General features: G+C 33.2%; 2 protein-coding genes across 3 annotated transcripts; one reads left to right on the top strand and one right to left on the bottom strand.

The window, feature by feature from the left end:
* Positions 1–193: 193 nt before the first annotated feature.
* On the top strand, positions 194–2016 carry Taf12 (TATA-box binding protein associated factor 12). Its single transcript, XM_011643846.2, has 3 exons — positions 194–798; positions 1086–1278; positions 1629–2016. The coding sequence occupies exons 1-3, from the start codon at positions 550–552 to the stop codon at positions 1754–1756; spliced, it is 570 nt and encodes a 189-aa protein (XP_011642148.2). The 5' UTR covers positions 194–549; the 3' UTR covers positions 1757–2016.
* Positions 2017–2334: 318 nt separating this feature from the next.
* Positions 2335–16178, bottom strand: Svil (Supervillin). 2 transcript variants are annotated; one of them, XM_089075794.1, is made up of 24 exons: positions 15843–16178; positions 15374–15565; positions 14963–15118; positions 14612–14688; positions 13978–14107; positions 13391–13622; positions 11942–13216; positions 10208–10929; positions 8784–10124; positions 8272–8370; positions 7785–7953; positions 7441–7598; positions 7077–7318; positions 6746–6950; positions 6494–6645; positions 5801–6271; positions 5428–5578; positions 4970–5121; positions 4334–4594; positions 4105–4228; positions 3777–3971; positions 3360–3637; positions 3015–3170; positions 2335–2931 (listed from the first exon to the last, which is right to left on the bottom strand). In XM_089075794.1, exons 2-24 carry the CDS (start codon positions 15561–15563, stop codon positions 2845–2847), a joined length of 7023 nt encoding a protein of 2340 aa, XP_088931920.1. In that variant the 5' UTR covers positions 15564–15565; positions 15843–16178; the 3' UTR covers positions 2335–2844. The 2 variants fall into 2 exon arrangements, with proteins under 2 accessions (XP_088931920.1, XP_088931921.1); XM_089075795.1 differs by having other exon boundaries at positions 11942–13213.
* Between the last annotated feature and the right edge of the window lie 1310 nt (positions 16179–17488).

Below are 17488 nucleotides of genomic sequence, written 5' to 3'. Positions count from 1 at the left end.
AAAAATACCGTAAAAAATAAACGAAAAGAAAAGTCGTCGGCCTCGAATAAATTTTCATTATTATCCTCGTTACATAATGATTACAGAGCATCGATATTATTAACCGCTGCTAACCGCGTTTTCCGAATAGTTTGCCGAATATCTCTCGCGATGCCTCTGCAATCTCTTTTATCACTTTTCTTTCAACGATCCCACATCACGCTTTGTATTCAATGCTCTCTGATTTTTCAAGTCGGAAAGTGTATTTTGTTGATATTCACCATATATATATATATATATATATATAGGCATTAATAGCTTATTTTATCTCCTCGTAATTTTCTGTTGAACACACATGATGCGAGAGAACGCAACGTTCCGTTTGCTATACGTGCGATCGATTTTTTGCGTGTTGCAACGTGTCGTAATACGATAAAGGATTATCCGAGAGTTCGCCACACGGGACCGCGAGAGCAAAAAATCGCGAGCGAAATTACGAAATTAGGGAGAGATCGTTGAAAACGACCGACGACGACGACGACGACTGACGATCGTGTATCGCTTCTCGGAATGTCTCAACAAAGTGCTATCGTGCAAACGAGTAATACGAGCTCGGACATGACGCCCGTACTTGGGGCTCTACAGTCCGTGGGACCTAATAATCAAACATCACCGGCTCTGCCCGGTGTACAGAGCGGTGGCACTACGACGACCGCCGTGCAGTCGCAAACGCAATCTCAGCAAACTCAGTACGTCCCACAGCCCTCGAAACCGGTGCAGCAATCGTCTACTCCAAGTTCTTTTAGCGATTTCCCACAGGTATAACTACAGGTGTAACTCTCTCGAGAGAAAAGCGACGGGAAAACACTTTTCAGGGTAACACGTTGGTTTACATTGGTTTTTCGCACCATACGCGCCAGGCATGATCATTTTCACAAATATCTCGTGCATAACGAGATTTGACATGTGATATTTCTTTCAATCTTGACATTTATCCGATGATGTAATTTTATGCGATATAATTCGTCGTTGTTTCTCTCGATTCTTTCATTCGCAACATTTACCTACGTTTAACACGTACAACCAAAATTGCTATTCAATTTTAGTTTTTGACGAAAACGAGATTACAAGATTTGGTAAAGGAGGTAGATCCCACTGAACAGTTGGATGAAGAAGTAGAAGAGATGCTTTTACAATTAGCAGATGACTTTGTGGAAACAACGGTAAATGCAGCTTGTCTGCTAGCTAAACATCGTCATGCGAATACAGTGGAAGTTAAAGATGTACAATTACACTTAGGTAAGTTATATCATAGGCTATTGCATTATGTAATGTGTTAAAAAAATTAATTTATTGATTAATTGATGGAAAATTATTTCTATTATCTTGAATTACCACTTTTATATTTTACTTTTCATTCAAATATTCGTAATCTAATATTATTAGATTTATCTAAGTCCAAAATAAACAAGCAAACATTATACATATTTTTATTCTTATTTTCTATTGAGCAAAACATATGTACATATATATTTTGAAATATAAAATTCTTAATGCGTACAGCTTGGTGGAATTTGGTTGTTGCAAAAAGTCATATAGAGAAATGTTACAAATATAAATGTTACTCATGATATTTTCATTTTTATTAGAAAGAAATTGGAATATGTGGATTCCTGGTTTTGGTACAGACGAGGTACGTCCATATAAGCGAGCTACTGTTACCGAAGCACATAAACAAAGATTGGCACTCATACGAAAATCAATCAAGAAATATTAATGCTTTTGTAAATCATGCTGTAATTTATCAATTCTTTGAAAATTAAATTTGTATTTTATATATTTTTAAACTTAACTGTTGCCGTTTGACAGTGAACTTCTTTTGACAAAAACATTTATATTTTAAAAATACTTGTTCAACTTGTACATATAACATCCTTTTCACACATGTGTCGATTGTTTTTTTTTTCTCCTTATACGATTTTATTATAATATAGTATAATAAAGTATATTCGTGTTATGAAAATTGCATTTTCTAAATTTGTGTTACATTTCTTTATGTACACCCAAGTTATCTGTAGAAGACATATGTGAGTAAGCAACTTGTGCTATCAATTCCACTTCTTTCAAATATTTCTTTATATAAATTTCTATATAAATTTAAAAAATGTATATAAGATGAATATAAAAAGAATTACATAAAAATCTTCTGAACATCATACATTCCTTTTGTGAGCTTGAATAATTGTTGCTTGTTGCTTTTTCACATATTCCAATGTGAAAAAAATATTTGCTTTGTTCTAAATGCTATTTCCTGGTATTCGCATATAAGGCTAAAGAAGACATTGAAACAACATATTGTATTTCTTGCAAAATATTATTTAAAAATGCAGAGAATATATTATAAATTATAGAAACTTGTGTACAGATATTACACGAATAAGGCGAAAAACAGCGATCATTCATTCGCAATATATAAACATCATACAAATATATTATAAAGAAAATGTTTGTAAGCAGATTTCGCATGTAGCGCATATTAAAAATATATAATTATCTGTGTTCATACGCCTATTACATATCTCATTATACATATGTGTTATAATTCAAATAGCGCTGACAATATATTTAGGATCGTATTGATTCTTTTTTTAATCTTTCATTATAATTATTAGGTATATCGTCGATAATATATTTAGATTCTCAAAATGTTTCTCAAAAGGTTTCGTTTTCAGGAAAAGTTTCAAGAAAAGCACATTTAGAAGTTAAGATTTTCTTCGGATTCACAAGTTGTAGATGTTGTGATACAATTAACACAAATTCAAACGTTTTGCACGGGCAGCTACTTGTCGCAGCCAAAACAATCCATCAGAATAATCCTATATCTTTTTTAAGATTCACCTGCTTCCAGACTGGAAGCTGTTGAAATTCTTCTTTGCTCATTCCCAGTAGTTCCTAAAACACAAGATATAAAATCTAGCGCATGTAAAAACATATTTGGTAATTTGAACTACTACTAATTAATCTATACTACTAACTTGAAAATGTTGTTGGGATAAATACAACTCCAGGCGTGTTGGATCGACTCCGTCGGGTAAAGGTCTTTGTAATAGCTGAGCAGGAGGATAGGTACTTTGCGTTAGGCGAGCCAATTCATTTTCCACGATGAGTACTTCTCCTGGATTTCGGCCATCCTAGTATAATATATAAATAATCGTATATCTATGTATTTTATTAAATTAATTCACTAAATCAAAAAAACTTGAAATGCCATTAAATAAAACATGTTTTGAAATTAAATCTACTTTTCCAATAAAAAAGAATACAGAAAATATAAAAAAAAATGTAAGCAACAAAAATAAGGTATATTTTTTTAAACATACCTCTATGTTTAATTCAGCGACATCATCCCGATATGTCCATTCTGGGAAAAGATTTATGAATTGCAATGGTTCTAGACCAGCCCATACTAAATATATTGGAAGATTCGTTGTTTGTGTGTTTCGAGTTTTTTGCCAATAGCGTATTGCTATCGTCATCGCCGCTCTCCTTTCGGCCTGCCATCGAACAGTCTTGCTTCCAGACTGATCTTCAGTTTCACTATCGGGCCACCATCCTTGCCAAATCCAAAGTACATCTTTGTCATCCAATAAAAATAAAGCTGAAAATTTCATTCGATAAAAATGCTTGTACATACAATATAAATTGTTATACAATACAAATTTATTATCTTTATTAAAAATAATTTGTAAAAAATTTTTCTCGTGAAAAACCGACAAAATGCATTTTTTTAACCATACCTGGTTGATTCGCTTGATACAAATCGTCTTGTGAAAAAGGAAACGGTGTCGTGAGATCTGCGCGATACGGACAAAGTATTTCTGTGGCGTGAAATTTGTTAAAGATACTCGATAAATGATAAAGCTTTAGAGTATGATCTTTTATCTCGGTTGTTCTTAGCGACCAATACAATTTTTTATTTATGCCACCTAATGCTGAAAAATATAAAATATAAGTGCATTATCGATTTATTATAACAACATTATATTATTTTACAACAGGAGAATAAATTGAAAAGAACTCTTATATATGTGCAAATTAAATACTTCTACTAAAAACCTTATTCACCATTACTAAATTCTTCGGGTTCCGAGCCCTCTTCAATTTCACAAATTTCTATGTTATTTTCGTTTGATAATCCAGCTTCTTCAGGTCGAGATTCTTTCAATTTAGATGCGGCTTTTATTGCATTCTGTAAAAAGTAAAAAAAAAAAATGAAAATTGAAGAGATAAACATAGAGAGACAAGAAGATACAGAAATAACATAGATGGAAAAGAAACAAGAAAAGAAATTTACTTCTCTAATATGACGTAATGAATTATTCCCATGCCAGATATATAGTTTTCCATTTTCGGTATCTAACAATATAAAGGAACCTCTACTTCTCAATTGTCGAGTACTGCAAGAGATTTCGATCAAGAATGTCTCAGATTCTAAAGTTCCTTGACAAATATACAATCTCCAGCGTTTCTCACATTTTTTGCCACTGTGTACCACCATCTTTCCAGAGAATAAATTTAAAAATGCAGCTGGTTCATGTCCTTGAACAACATGAATCTGCAAGTATACGTAGCAGATAATAACATTACATACATTATTAAAATATATCTCTTGATTTTTATCTAATATTTAATTCGTGATGTGCTAACGAAAAAACATCAATTTAAAAAGAAACAAAATTATAAAATTCAATTAGATAGATTATAAGTTTACTATTAATAATACGATTTAGTAATACAGCCATTTTATGTATATATATATATATATATATATATATATATATATATATATGAGACTATTTTGTGTAGGCGTGGCTTTGTAATTAACTATTAATAATAAATATACATTATTTTAGAATAAGTTTAAAGAAACAAATTATTATATATATTATAATTATAATAATAAATTTATAATTATTTTATTTACTCTCACCTGAGGACCTCGATCGTTGTCCAGTTCGACCGTCAGTAATGCCGCGGCACCTCGTTCACTCAAAGATGCGTTTCGACCTTGCCAAATAAAGTATACAAATCTATCACGACCCTTTGCCGAGTGCTTAGATGGTAAACCACCAAGTTCTCTGCCTAAAGAATTAACAGAAATAATTATACAAAAAAGTTTATTATAAAGTTTATTTATATCTAAAATAATAATAATTATACCGTTTTAAATCCATATCTTTAAAAAATTAAAAAAGATATAGCATATATATTACATTTTAATTAATTCATTAGAATATTTCAAAATCCTTAAATGTAAGACAAAAATGTTTCAAAGAAAGATACCCTACAATTTTACAAAAACAATATAGCTTATTTTTCTCAACGTAAGTTTAGGATGATTTATAAATACGGAAAAACTCTACAGTTCCGTATTCTAAAATTACTCACCAGTAATTGTGACGGAATATGTCCATTGAACGATATAACTATCACCGGAATAAAATTGTCCAATGGATGATCCATCTAAAAGTGTATGCGAAAATTCGTCGATATGCCATATCATAATGCTCGTTGTAGCGACGACATATTCTTTCTTTAGCTAAAATCAAAAATCAAATGAGAAATCATTAATCGATTAGACTCACTTAAAAAAACTGAACATCAATTATAAAAGAGATTTCTTTTCTGAAGATCAAAAATAATAATTAGACTTTAACAAATATTAATAAATAATTTCAAAACTAATATATTTTACGTTTTCTGTTTTACAGATAGAACTAAAAGAAATACTTTTTACTATCTTAATAAGAAAACAAATTACTTCGTTATCATAATAACCAGTGCCTCTACCCAAATGGCATCCTTCTAGGATCAAATCAACCGAAATAGAATTTGGTAGCCACATATCGTCGTTTTCATCTAGTTGTACATTTACAGCACCATCGATTTGTCGTGCATCGTTTCGACCTCGTGTCTTTATCGCGTTGGTAACGTTAGGCCAGTCAAGAAATTTCTCACGGAATAATATCGTCTCGACATGTTGTGTCAGCTTGGCGAGTAAGCACCATTCAGGTCTATTTTTGGCAGACTTTGCCATCGGACTTGTGCGCGAATCATCATTTCGACTGCCAATCATACGAGCTGCATTAATCGGACAAGCTGTACACTCGCTGTAGTCGTATCCATTGTTCCACATTTTCGTAGCCAATTGCGTGGCGAGTTTCTTCCTATCCGTCGAGATTCCTTTACCGCTCCAGATATACATCTCCGTGCCAAAGTCAAATACCAGAATCTTTGTAAGCCATCAAAAATACATACAATGTAACACATACAGTGTACTGTCTTGTATATTTCTTAAAAATAAGAGGACTCAATTTGGAGATACTGCGATTATTTTCAAAAAACTTGAATCAGATTAAATAAAAATCACAACAAACAATTTCTTTAATAGGATACCAAGATTCCAAGATATTGGATATATACAATCGATTTTTTCAGAAAAGTTTACGATTACCTTGTTTTTATCGAGCATTTCTATTTTTGGAAGCGTACCCCAGAACTTTTCATATGACACTAACTGCTCATCTTTCAATTCGTACACCATGTTTGTGTCGATGATGGCGGATTCATACAATTCATCTTCGTCAGGATGGCCAGCCTCAACAACTGCAATGATGTTATGAATATATAATATTGACATGTAATATGTCAATATTGATGTATATGTAATATTAAAAAAAAACTAAGATAATAAAAAAAAACATACTGTTTAACCTTTCACTGTCAACCACACCGAGATAACTCCAAAATTTTTGGATTTGATTCCTTGTACAAGCTGGTTTGTCTTCGTTTATAGTGATTACTTGAGTTGCTTGACAACCTAGATCCTTTTGTTGTTGAATACTCAGGGCAATCTCAGCAGCACGAGTTTTCTCGATAATATTGCTATATTTTCCTATATAGTTGAAAACCTGCGATTTGTGTGTCAATTTTGTCACTGATTAATAAAAAAGAAAGAATAATAAAAAAGTGAAGATTAGATATTCTATATCAACTATATGATATATATGTTCTATTCTACATATTATTATCATCACCTCTGATTTTGTCACCAGTATATAACTATCACCATTATTAATACTCTCGGTGACAGGTTCAACCAATCTGGCTTGGACATGCCGTCTTCCTTTAATCAGTATCAACATTATATCTTTGTATGGTTGTAATTTATTCGTGAATATATTCGTTTCTGACACATTTCTCAAAGTTACTGTGCTAAAATCTTCAGTAGAAGCCAATCCGGCAAGAGCCTCGACGGCAAAAGATGAGTTTTTAACGACTAGAATAATATAGAAAGATTTAAGTCTTAATTACAACTAAAAATATGTAAAACCTATGTCATTAATTTAAAATGTGAGATTAAGGCGAGATAGGATGTAGTAGAAAAATGGATATACTCACAGTTCCCTATATTCAAGCTCTGTATCGTTCTCGCAGCTATATCCGTGCGAATTTCCGTGTATTCTGATCTTATATCAGTCCGTGCCGCGAGAACTTTAAGAGGATTTTTCGAGGTGACTCGTCGACGTTGCGTTCGTATGTTCCGCTTTTGTACTAATCTGTCGAGAAAATGGTTTAGAATTATTTAGAATTATTTAGAATAGTTGTGATACATACACATGTCAACATTTTAAATAGCCTAATTCTCTGACTCGATTATTTTATTATTTCATTCTCTTCTCTCTTTTATCTCTCTTCTTCATTTTACAAGTATTATAAGTAGTAATGTAAAAATGAAAATTTACAATTCTGATTGTGGCGTGATTATATCGAAGTCGCTTTCATCTAAGTCAAGACATTCAGTTTCGCATTTTTCCAGCGATACACCACTAAAGAACGAGGTGAACGTTTCATCGTCCATTTTAGGTACCGAAACACTCGGTGACAAGCCATGTTCCGTTTTACATTCTTCACCTATAAGTTACAATAAACTAATTTCACTAAATAAAAGTCTTTAGCACGTTTACGTAAATTACAAAAAAAAACTGCACGTTCATTCGAATATTTAATTAATCGAATATTTAAAGGATATCGCGAGCTCACCACGAGCTGTCCCACAAGATATTATACAGCACAGTGTGGCAATTTTATTGAAGCTGAACGAAGATATTACAATTCACAAAAGTTTTCGTATATTCCTCTATCAGCATCGTATATTCCTCTCTTTGGGACAGCGCGGGTCACCGGCAAGATGAAAAGCGTAACGCGATTTTGACGAAAATCAGTACCAACCGCTGTCATCGCTAACAGGTTCAGAAAAACTCGTGCGCATCGCAGAAGATAAATCTTTGCACGGACTGGTAGGAGTCGATATTACGTCATTATCACTCTCTGAAAAGATGCTGGCATTTAACGATTGTTTTCTTCTATTTTAATGCAAAGCAAAAATTAGGTATTTTAAAATTAAATATTTTTTATTAATTAAATCTCAAAAATGCTTAGGCTATGTGTGATGATATTATTATTCAAGTAATCCTCAACGTCTAAAGAATATTGCACTCATAGCAATATCTAAAAAGCTAAATTAGCTAAATCTTTAAAATATCCCCTAGACATATTTTAAATATATAAAATTTTCTCTAAATATTAAACTTTCTCTAAAATACAACCTATGTCTTTGATAAAACTTTTGATAAACAGAAAAAAAATTGAAATAGTTTAAATTTTTATGAAAAAAATCTTTACATGAAATCTTTACATGAAAAAAAATCTTTTCAATAATTCGAATGTAGGAAAAAATTCACCATTATCATTCCTCATCTTGAAGCACTGCGGACGCGGAACTTTCTTCTTTTGGTTTGAACCACTCGCCGTGGCTTCTGTGAAAAACGGCGAACTAGCATCTTTCGTTGGAGCTATTTTCATTTTGCCAGCAACGGTAAAATTAACTGCGTCAGGTGTTACGATTCTGGTCTTCCAGTTTTCCACGGCAGATTCCAGCTTCTCGATGCAGTCAGCTAGTGCACCTGACTTAACTGTCATATTCTCCTCCAAGTTGAGTGACGAGTCGTCGCACGATTCGTCAGTCTTGACACCGGCTACGCGTCGTTTCCAGTTTGTGCTACCGCTATGACGTAAAGCAGCCAACCGATCGGCAATACTCACGCTCGGTGTCTCGTTCGTTTCAATTGATGCTATTACCTGTGTCGCGCTGCGACACAATCCCGGTAGCGGTACGCCACGTTGTTTCCATCTCTCATCACTTAAAGAATGTTGACTAACACTCTTGGCCAACAAATTAATGGAACATTGCGCGACGTTAGAATGCTTCTCATTCTCAGTATTGCGTATCTCATGACTGCCGGAAGACAATGCGTGATCGTCCTCACCATTGTCCTGCTTCACCTTCACCTTTACTTTCGCCATCAACTTTTCGTTGTCCTCGTCGTTATTCTCGTCGTTACTTTTGTCATTTTTATTGTCATCGTCGTTATTGTCGTCGTTGGTGTTTGACACTCGATTCGGTTTGTCCACTAACGAATTGTTATGTCTTTCATCGCTGCGTCTTCCTAATGTACTACTCGACCCTATTGTATCGATTTTACAATTATCCGCGTCAGCCGATAAAATTTCTTCATTTTGAAATAATACAGCTTTATGGGAAGGCACTGCGGCTTCGTTTTCCATGTCGCTTTGCTTAGAAGCGATTGTTCGTATCTCATAGCAAGGATCTCTCAAACTATTTCGCGTCATATTAGTTGCTATATTGAAACAATTAAATTTCTCGCAAAATTTAGCAGTTTCGCTGCACAGATTTTGACTCTCTACGCTATGCAAGCTTCGCTCGCTTCTCGATATCGCTGCGTCAACAACGCTCGTTGTCTGGACAGGCCTCGAATAAGAATTACTTTTTAGAATAGAACGTGGATGCACCTCAGAATTCGGCAAGATCGTCGGTTGCTCCGATTCTTCGGATTCTCTCTTAAGCACAGATTTTATCAATTTTATACCTCGGAATTCCGGACTTTTGGCACACAACAGATTTTGCGTATAAGCAGTAGATGATTTTAGAATACTTTTTGGTACGTCGTACTGAGACGTTGTTGCAAACGAATGAAGCGGTCTTTGATTTTCTTTTAAGCGTCCTGAAAGGCATCGAATGTTCATTATTACATAAATTTTGATTTGACTTTTTTAGATTACAAATAATGCATGATCAAATACGTACCTTCTACCGACATTTGGATTTGATTTATGTTCAATGGCGATATCCGGGATGCCACTTCAACCTCCTCGGATGTTACAGGCTGCGTTTTATAACGAGTAGACTGTCGCCTTTTTTGAGTAAACTTTTCCTGATACTCGGTGCCAGTCGCAGCGATTTCCGCATTCGCGAACTTTTGATTGAAAAGTCGGACGCGTTCGGTCAAGCTGAGCTTGGACGGTTCCGGCTCGTTATCGGTCGTTCCCGCATTGCTCGTCGCGGCATTTCGTTGATTTTGTAAAACCGCTTCGCGAACTTCTTGAAAAGTTACTGGTTGCGTATTAAATCTCTCGCCGCTCTGTACTTTGCGTTCGCGATAACGCTGAATACCACGCGACAATCTCTGCGGAGGTATATATTGAGAATTGTTTTCCGCTGCCGCGGCATTTGCCCTCTCTTGTAAAACCTTAAAATGTTGGGTCATTTTCGATACGCTGTTACTACGACAAACAGCGACGCAATCCTCATAAACACCTTGCGCATTCTGCCGTTTTTCCTCTTCTACTGTTTCTTTCTTCTTATCATTCATTCGAGTGAGAATTTCTATCGCATCTCGGTCGTCATCGATCTTCATGAAATTTATATGTGAATCTGTCTTACTTTTCTCCTCCATATCGTTCATATCAACTTGCTTAATTTTACTGGATCCCTCGCACGATAGCTTGCTATCTTTAATTACACCAGAGCTGTAAGAAATATATGTGTATGATGCATTGGTTAATAACTACGGTTAATAACTTATGATAAACTTGTTTGATTTTTTAAAATAAATTAGGGTGTCGCGAGATATTTATTCATAAATACGTTGCACACGACTATCTCCAATTTCTGGTAGCTTTGAGAATCGCTAGATGATCTATAATTAAACTTGGCACGGAATCAAAGCCCCACTAAACTCATATATCATTGCAGTAATTACAAAAGGTTAATGTTGCACCATAGAATAAATTTTGTGTGTGTTTCTTGTGTGTGTGTGTGTGTGTGTGTGTGTGTGTGTGTATGTGTGTGTAGAAGTTACAATTTAATCGAATTTTTTTTTTCAAAGTGAAGGAAATTATAAACCGAAATCTCATTTGCATAAACAAGTAATTGGATGTGTTGAAACATGCAATGCTAGGATGCATTAGTTAAAATGGATTTTTTAATAAAGCAAATACCATCTAGAATCTGTTAATGTTCTACTTAATATAAAAATTTAGAGAAATTATATAATTATATAATTATATGCAATTTTTAAAAAATAAAAAATTATAAATTCTTTTTATTTAATTAAAACAGATTTCCTACTAAGATTGGAAACCAGCCAAAGAACTTTCTCACTCATTAATTATTTATTACATAAATAATAATTTTAATAATTATTTATATAATAAATAAATAGGTAATTTATAAATTAATTACATTAATTACATTAATTACATTAAGATGATACTGCAATTTTTCTAAGACTTTTCTCTATCAAAAGTTGATACAGGAAATGATACTTTTATATAATTTGTATATTCTATTGTAATTTGTATATTCTATTGTATATTCTATTTGTATATTCTAAAGAGAAGAAAAAAAAACAATGAGTCACCGCGTAAAATCCTTATGAAACAAATGCATCTGATATTATTGCACCAAAGCTGATTATACGGAATATTTGATGTTATCATTATCATTCTTTTATCCTGAGGTATTGAGATTTAAACATACCTATTTGCTGCGTAGGAAATTTCACTAGATCGTTCGGTCATGAAACAGCGACGTGTCGTCGCCGGAGTATGCAACACATCAATCGGCGAACTGGATTCGAGAGATCTTCTTTTAGCTAAGACACGAATCGACTCGATGCAGTCATCGCCGTTAGCGGATCGCGCATGGCTCACAGATTGCGCTCTCTTTCGCAAAAATGAGTCTGCCGTTAAATCATGCGCATCGTCGTGGTAACGACTGCCGCTGGACTGTTTCAATATAGGTCGTACATTCTCGATCTCGATCTCGCTCGCTCGATTTTTCAATACGGACAATTTCCTCGGTGAAGTCGTTTCCGTCTCGTAACCACCCTCTTCGTATGAATTTTTCCGCGAGGACTTTAGAATCGTCTTCTTTGGCCTGTCGTGCTCATGTTCGTCCGATTCGGTACTCGATTTCTTTTTTAATATAGGTCGAGGCTCGTGAGACGAAATGTCACCCCCGGCGAATTCCTCCTTGCCATATTTTTTCTTTAATATCGGTCTCACTTCGGAGCCCTCGAAACTTTCAGATCCGAGGGTCGTATTCACTTTGGCAATCGTATTTCCGCTAGCATTCGTGCTAACGAGATCCGATGCAATTGTTACGTGAAGACTAACGCTGTTGGCGCGCATGCTACTTGCGAGTTTTCGTTTGAGGATACTTTGCGGTTCCGGAGATCCTAACGATGATCGATGAACTTCCCTGTCATCTTCTCTAGACGATTTACGTTTCAATATGGAAGCGGGTTGTTGATCGGGACTCTGATCTCTCTTGACGATCTCATCTAATGATGACCGTCTTTGATTTTTCAAGATTGGTCGAAAATCTGAATAGATGTTATCAGCGAAGGAAACATCGGGAGAACAGCTACGACGACGTAATATTTCGCTTTCATCTAAGCTGCTCCGTTTTTTCAATATACCGTGTTTCTTGCGAGAGACAGATTCCGTGACAGATGGCGAAAAGGTTACCGGTGACGAAGCGTGAGGAGAACCACCAGACGATATTTGACGGTCACCTCCTTCTCCCTCGATCGCTTTGTGTTTGAGAATTGAAACTGGAGTATGCCTAGAGGTAATACATTTTTTTGGCGACACTAACGCTTTCTCGGCAACAATACGCACATCCTCGGTCGTATGATTAGCGCAGCTCGTAGTTGCAGATGCGAGTCTTTCCACGCGTTCCATAGTGGCTCGCGTTAATGCTGTTAACTCGTCCACTCTGCGTGAAACCTCTGAATCGCCTATACCGCTACTATCGAAAAACAAAAATCACCCTCTTCTAATACTAGTTATTCTCTCCCATACTATTATTTTTAATTAAATATAAATTATACTAATAAAAAATAAAATAAAGACATATTAATAAGATCTATAAGAATCTAATATTTAACTTATATTGTTCTCAATACATATGTATTATATGTACCTAGATTGCTGCACAATCGATCGCTTTGTATTTGTGATAGGCACGACGGAAGATGATGAATAAGTTTTAGAAAGATTTTTCGTGATGCTGTACTGAGTTCCAGCTTTCGAATCGATATGTTTTCTGCGCAGACTGGCCACTTGACGATAGGAGTCAGCAGAATTCGATACCGTTTCAGAGAGCTGACTTCGTTTAACGTATTGCCTTCTGGACTGTTTCTCACTAGATTCGACTAAAAATTTTAATGGTCCATTGAAAAAAGCAAATGTCTGATGCAAGTTGAGAACATTTTACAAGTAAAACTCGTCCGACATTAGAAGTACTACTGTAAATCATACATTGAATATAAAAATCCTTTTTACAAGAATAATAAAAGAACCAATGAATTTATATGCATTGTTGATAAAAAAACGAAACATTTTTTTATAGCTATAAAAATATAAATTTTTACAATATAAAAAAATAACAAAATATTACTATCACACATTAGATTCTTTTCAATATTTCAGTAAATTAATTTTTCTCTTGTTATTACAACTTAATATAAACAAACTTGGGTTGCATATATACTTAAGTTAAGTTTTTACCTTCACTTAAATGATCAACAGACGCCGTCTCTACATGATGTGATCTATTTAAGTAAGATTTGCGTTTGTAGCTCTTATCTCTTTCCTTTACAGAATTCATGGTGATACCATCAAAAGATGTACAATTTTTCTGTGTACAGATATATATGTACTTTTACATATATTAGTTTTCTCAGAATTGAAAAAAAATAAGATATCGTTATATCATAGACAAATAATCTAATAAAAATTTATAAAAATAAAAAGTCAATTTATTTTAACAAAAATAATTATTTTTTTTAATCTTTTCATTATACATAAAAAGCAATGAATCACAAGATGTTTTCCAAATAAAAAATTATTGTAATGTATAGTATAGTAATAGGAAAAGTGTCACTGTAGATACATTAGAAATATTGCAATATAACTCACTAATAGATTATTAAGCAGTTTAGCAAAATCTCAAATACCTGAACAATTTATTCAAATATGTTTATTTGATAAAATTCCTATTATAAAATTTCAACTTAAGTAAGAAAGAATAAATTTAGTTATAAAATATAGCTGTAAAATAATGACAATTCTCTCTTAGCAAAAAAATAATAGAAGAGAAAAAAAAAGTAGAAATAATATGAGTAATTGTAAATATACTTACGTGTTTAACTGATGAATTATGCCGTTGAGAATCAGAAGTTTCTGACCCAAGTAATTTTTTGGATGGTGATGTTATATCTATTTATATAAGGAAACAATTGATTTATATGTATCTGTGAGTTTTAAGTCATATATACTAATTAATGTGTGTGTTTTGTATGTGTGTGTGTGTGTGTGTGTGTGTGTGTGTGTGTATGTGTGTGTGTAGTGATTTAATAAATATATATATCAATCAAAAGATTTTAAAATGCTTAAATACTTCCAAATATAAAAGATGATCATATTTATATTCAAATATATATGATAAAAAATTATATATGAAACATTGTAGCCAGTTAAAATAGTTACTCACCATTGGATAATACTATAGAAGCAGCCCGTAATCTAGAAGTTTTGGTCTCACGAATAGGAGCAGTTTTATAGAATGCAAAATTTTTAGAGCTCTCCTTTGACTCTGCCTTAGATTTAACATTCTTATCTGTTGTAGGAGTACGTTGCTTCTTTTCTGCTATAATGAAAATATAAAATATATATATTTTGTCTCTTTAAAGATAAAATCAAGCATATAAGAATTATATATTTCGAACATTTTATATCGTGTTGAAGAAATTTATAAATTCTGTAATATTATCTTATTTTTTATTTATCAAAATAATGCTTGAAAAAAATATATAAATAATGATACAAGATCATAAATATAACACGTTCATATTTTGTATTCAATAATAAAACATTCGATGCTATCTAAATTTTTGCTACTTACTAGTGTTTAAAGAACAAGTAGCTACATCTCCTTTAACAGATGATTCAACATTTCTTTGACCACAACGCTGTATCTCGCTATAACGTGAACAAGTACTTTGGTTTATGGAGCGACTTGTACCATTTTCTGTCTCATTTGATGAATTCTCCTCACTAGCTGCCATCAAAACTGTGGCTCCGGCAGCTACCATTACTAAAAATATTATATATTTTAATTTATCTATAACGCTGATGTAATATTTTGGTTATATCTCTTTAACCAATCAAGATCTAGCTTATACAATCCTTCAGAAAGAGAGTAGAATTCTTGCACGATTTATTAGTTTTAAAATAGACACGGTACATTGGAGTTGAACATATGTAATTTTGAAAAGAGCAATAAAGATATCATATTACTCATCATACTACACTAACTAGATATTAGTCTCGATGCTCAAATAAGCATAAAAGTTCCAATTTGGCATACTTACTTGACTGTGAATTAATATGAATTTTCCTGCAACGCGGCCATAATTTCACTTTCGAAAGTTTTCGAAAGAAACTGTCGGACAATCGAGAACGTAACAAACGATGCGTGTTCCTTATGACTAAGATATCACAGCTACTTAATAAGTACTATGTATAAAATGATACAAATCGCGAGGTAATCAATCTGTACAATAAACTCGCGCAAAATGTTTACATCATTTACATCGAGAATTGACGATTAAATAAAAGAAAATATATCTCATCTCCACAAAACGGATGTCATTCTGATGAGCTGATCGTGTCAATGGGCGCGTTCAGCGTTCAGCGCAGAAAATCAGAGAAAACTCCGTCGAGTCATCGACTTGTGATCGTCAACCCTGATTTGTTGGATCTAGAAGAAAGTACGAATCGTATACGTTCTTTGTTGAATCATATGCGAATTATGATTGTTTCCCATTCATCCGAAATAACTCGAAATTGACTTAAGTTTAATATCCATAGAAAAACAATTTTTTAAAATAATCGTCGAGAAATCATTGCTAAGCTAGGTGGTCCTTGTTACTAAAATTTAGCAAATTATTTCTGATGTATTTTTTGAAAAACTTTAAACAATGTGAAGTAAAAAATTAATTGTCAAAGCATATTTAATGTCAAAGCATATTTAATGCGGAGTCTACATGCGGTCGTGTCATTACAACACTACAATCGACCAATCAGAGAAGAGAATATATAGTTTTTTTCTCCTCCGATTGGTCGATCATAGTGTCGTAACGATATTGTATCCTGTATCACAATATGAATTATAATGAATAGAGAAATATGTAGCAAATTCTTATAAAATCAACAATTTTAATATTACTTTTTCGATACCTCGAGATTTGGAATGCCATAATAAAGACCATTGTGCATGAAAAAAATCTTAGCCGTAATTGTAAAATCTAAGTAAATTGATCAATCACAGTCGATTATTTTCGGACTGTGAGGAGAATAGGAACAAACTCTGATCTTGGTCAATTTGCTTACGATTTTACAATTATGACTAAAATTTTGTCATGCGCAATGGTCTTAACATTCGAGTGTATCAAATATTATTTTATTCTTGTTTAAGGGTCTACGCACAATGGAGCAAATATTATATACAGGAATATTAAAAATGAATATTAAATTTTGGAAATCAAAAATTTGGACTAAAAATTAAATGTAACGCACAATGAATATATAAATATGTATTAAATATAGTCATATCTTATACTTACTTAAGCGCAGGTTCTAACTTCAATGAACAAAAATAGCTGCAATCAGTGGAGAGAAAAGAGAGAGAGAGAGAGAGAGAGAGAGAGAGAGAGAGAGAAAACATAATGGTGGTACAATAGTTCATCAATAATAATTATCGTAATTGGTTTAAATTCAGGAATCTAAAGTAAAGACCTATAATCACTGACTGCTTACTGATCGCTTTGTTCCGTTGAACGCACGCAATAAAATGATACATTCGGTATCTGAATCTATCCTTCAATGTATAATATATGAGAAAGAAAAAGAGAGAGAGAGAGAGAGAGAGAGAGAGAGAGAGAAAGCGAATAAGGCAAAAGTTCATTCGGTTTATCGATATCGTTACATAAAATGTTATGTATATTTTTATTTCTTT

This window comes from Pogonomyrmex barbatus, unplaced genomic scaffold (assembly GCF_055798465.1).
Source record: "Pogonomyrmex barbatus isolate J1 unplaced genomic scaffold, ASM5579846v1 scaffold2, whole genome shotgun sequence".
Lineage (NCBI taxonomy): Eukaryota > Metazoa > Arthropoda > Insecta > Hymenoptera > Formicidae > Pogonomyrmex > Pogonomyrmex barbatus.
The sequence above is the reverse complement of the archived record's forward strand: the minus strand, read 5'-3'. Positions and strand labels throughout refer to the sequence as shown.

Coding starts and splice junctions, on each gene's coding strand:
- Taf12 (XM_011643846.2), top strand. CDS start 550: ATGTCTCAACAAAGTGCTATCGTGCAAACGAGTAATACGAGCTCGGAC. Junction 799..1,085: donor CTTTTAGCGATTTCCCACAG/GTATAACTACAG, acceptor ATTCAATTTTAG/TTTTTGACGAAAACGAGATT. Junction 1,279..1,628: donor AGATGTACAATTACACTTAG/GTAAGTTATATC, acceptor CATTTTTATTAG/AAAGAAATTGGAATATGTGG.
- Svil (XM_089075794.1), bottom strand. CDS start 15,563: ATGGTAGCTGCCGGAGCCACAGTTTTGATGGCAGCTAGTGAGGAGAAT. Junction 14,108..14,611: donor ATAATTCATCAGTTAAACAC/GTAAGTATATTT, acceptor ATCTGTACACAG/AAAAATTGTACATCTTTTGA. Junction 6,646..6,745: donor TGACAGTGAAAGGTTAAACA/GTATGTTTTTTT, acceptor ACATCATTGCAG/TTGTTGAGGCTGGCCATCCT.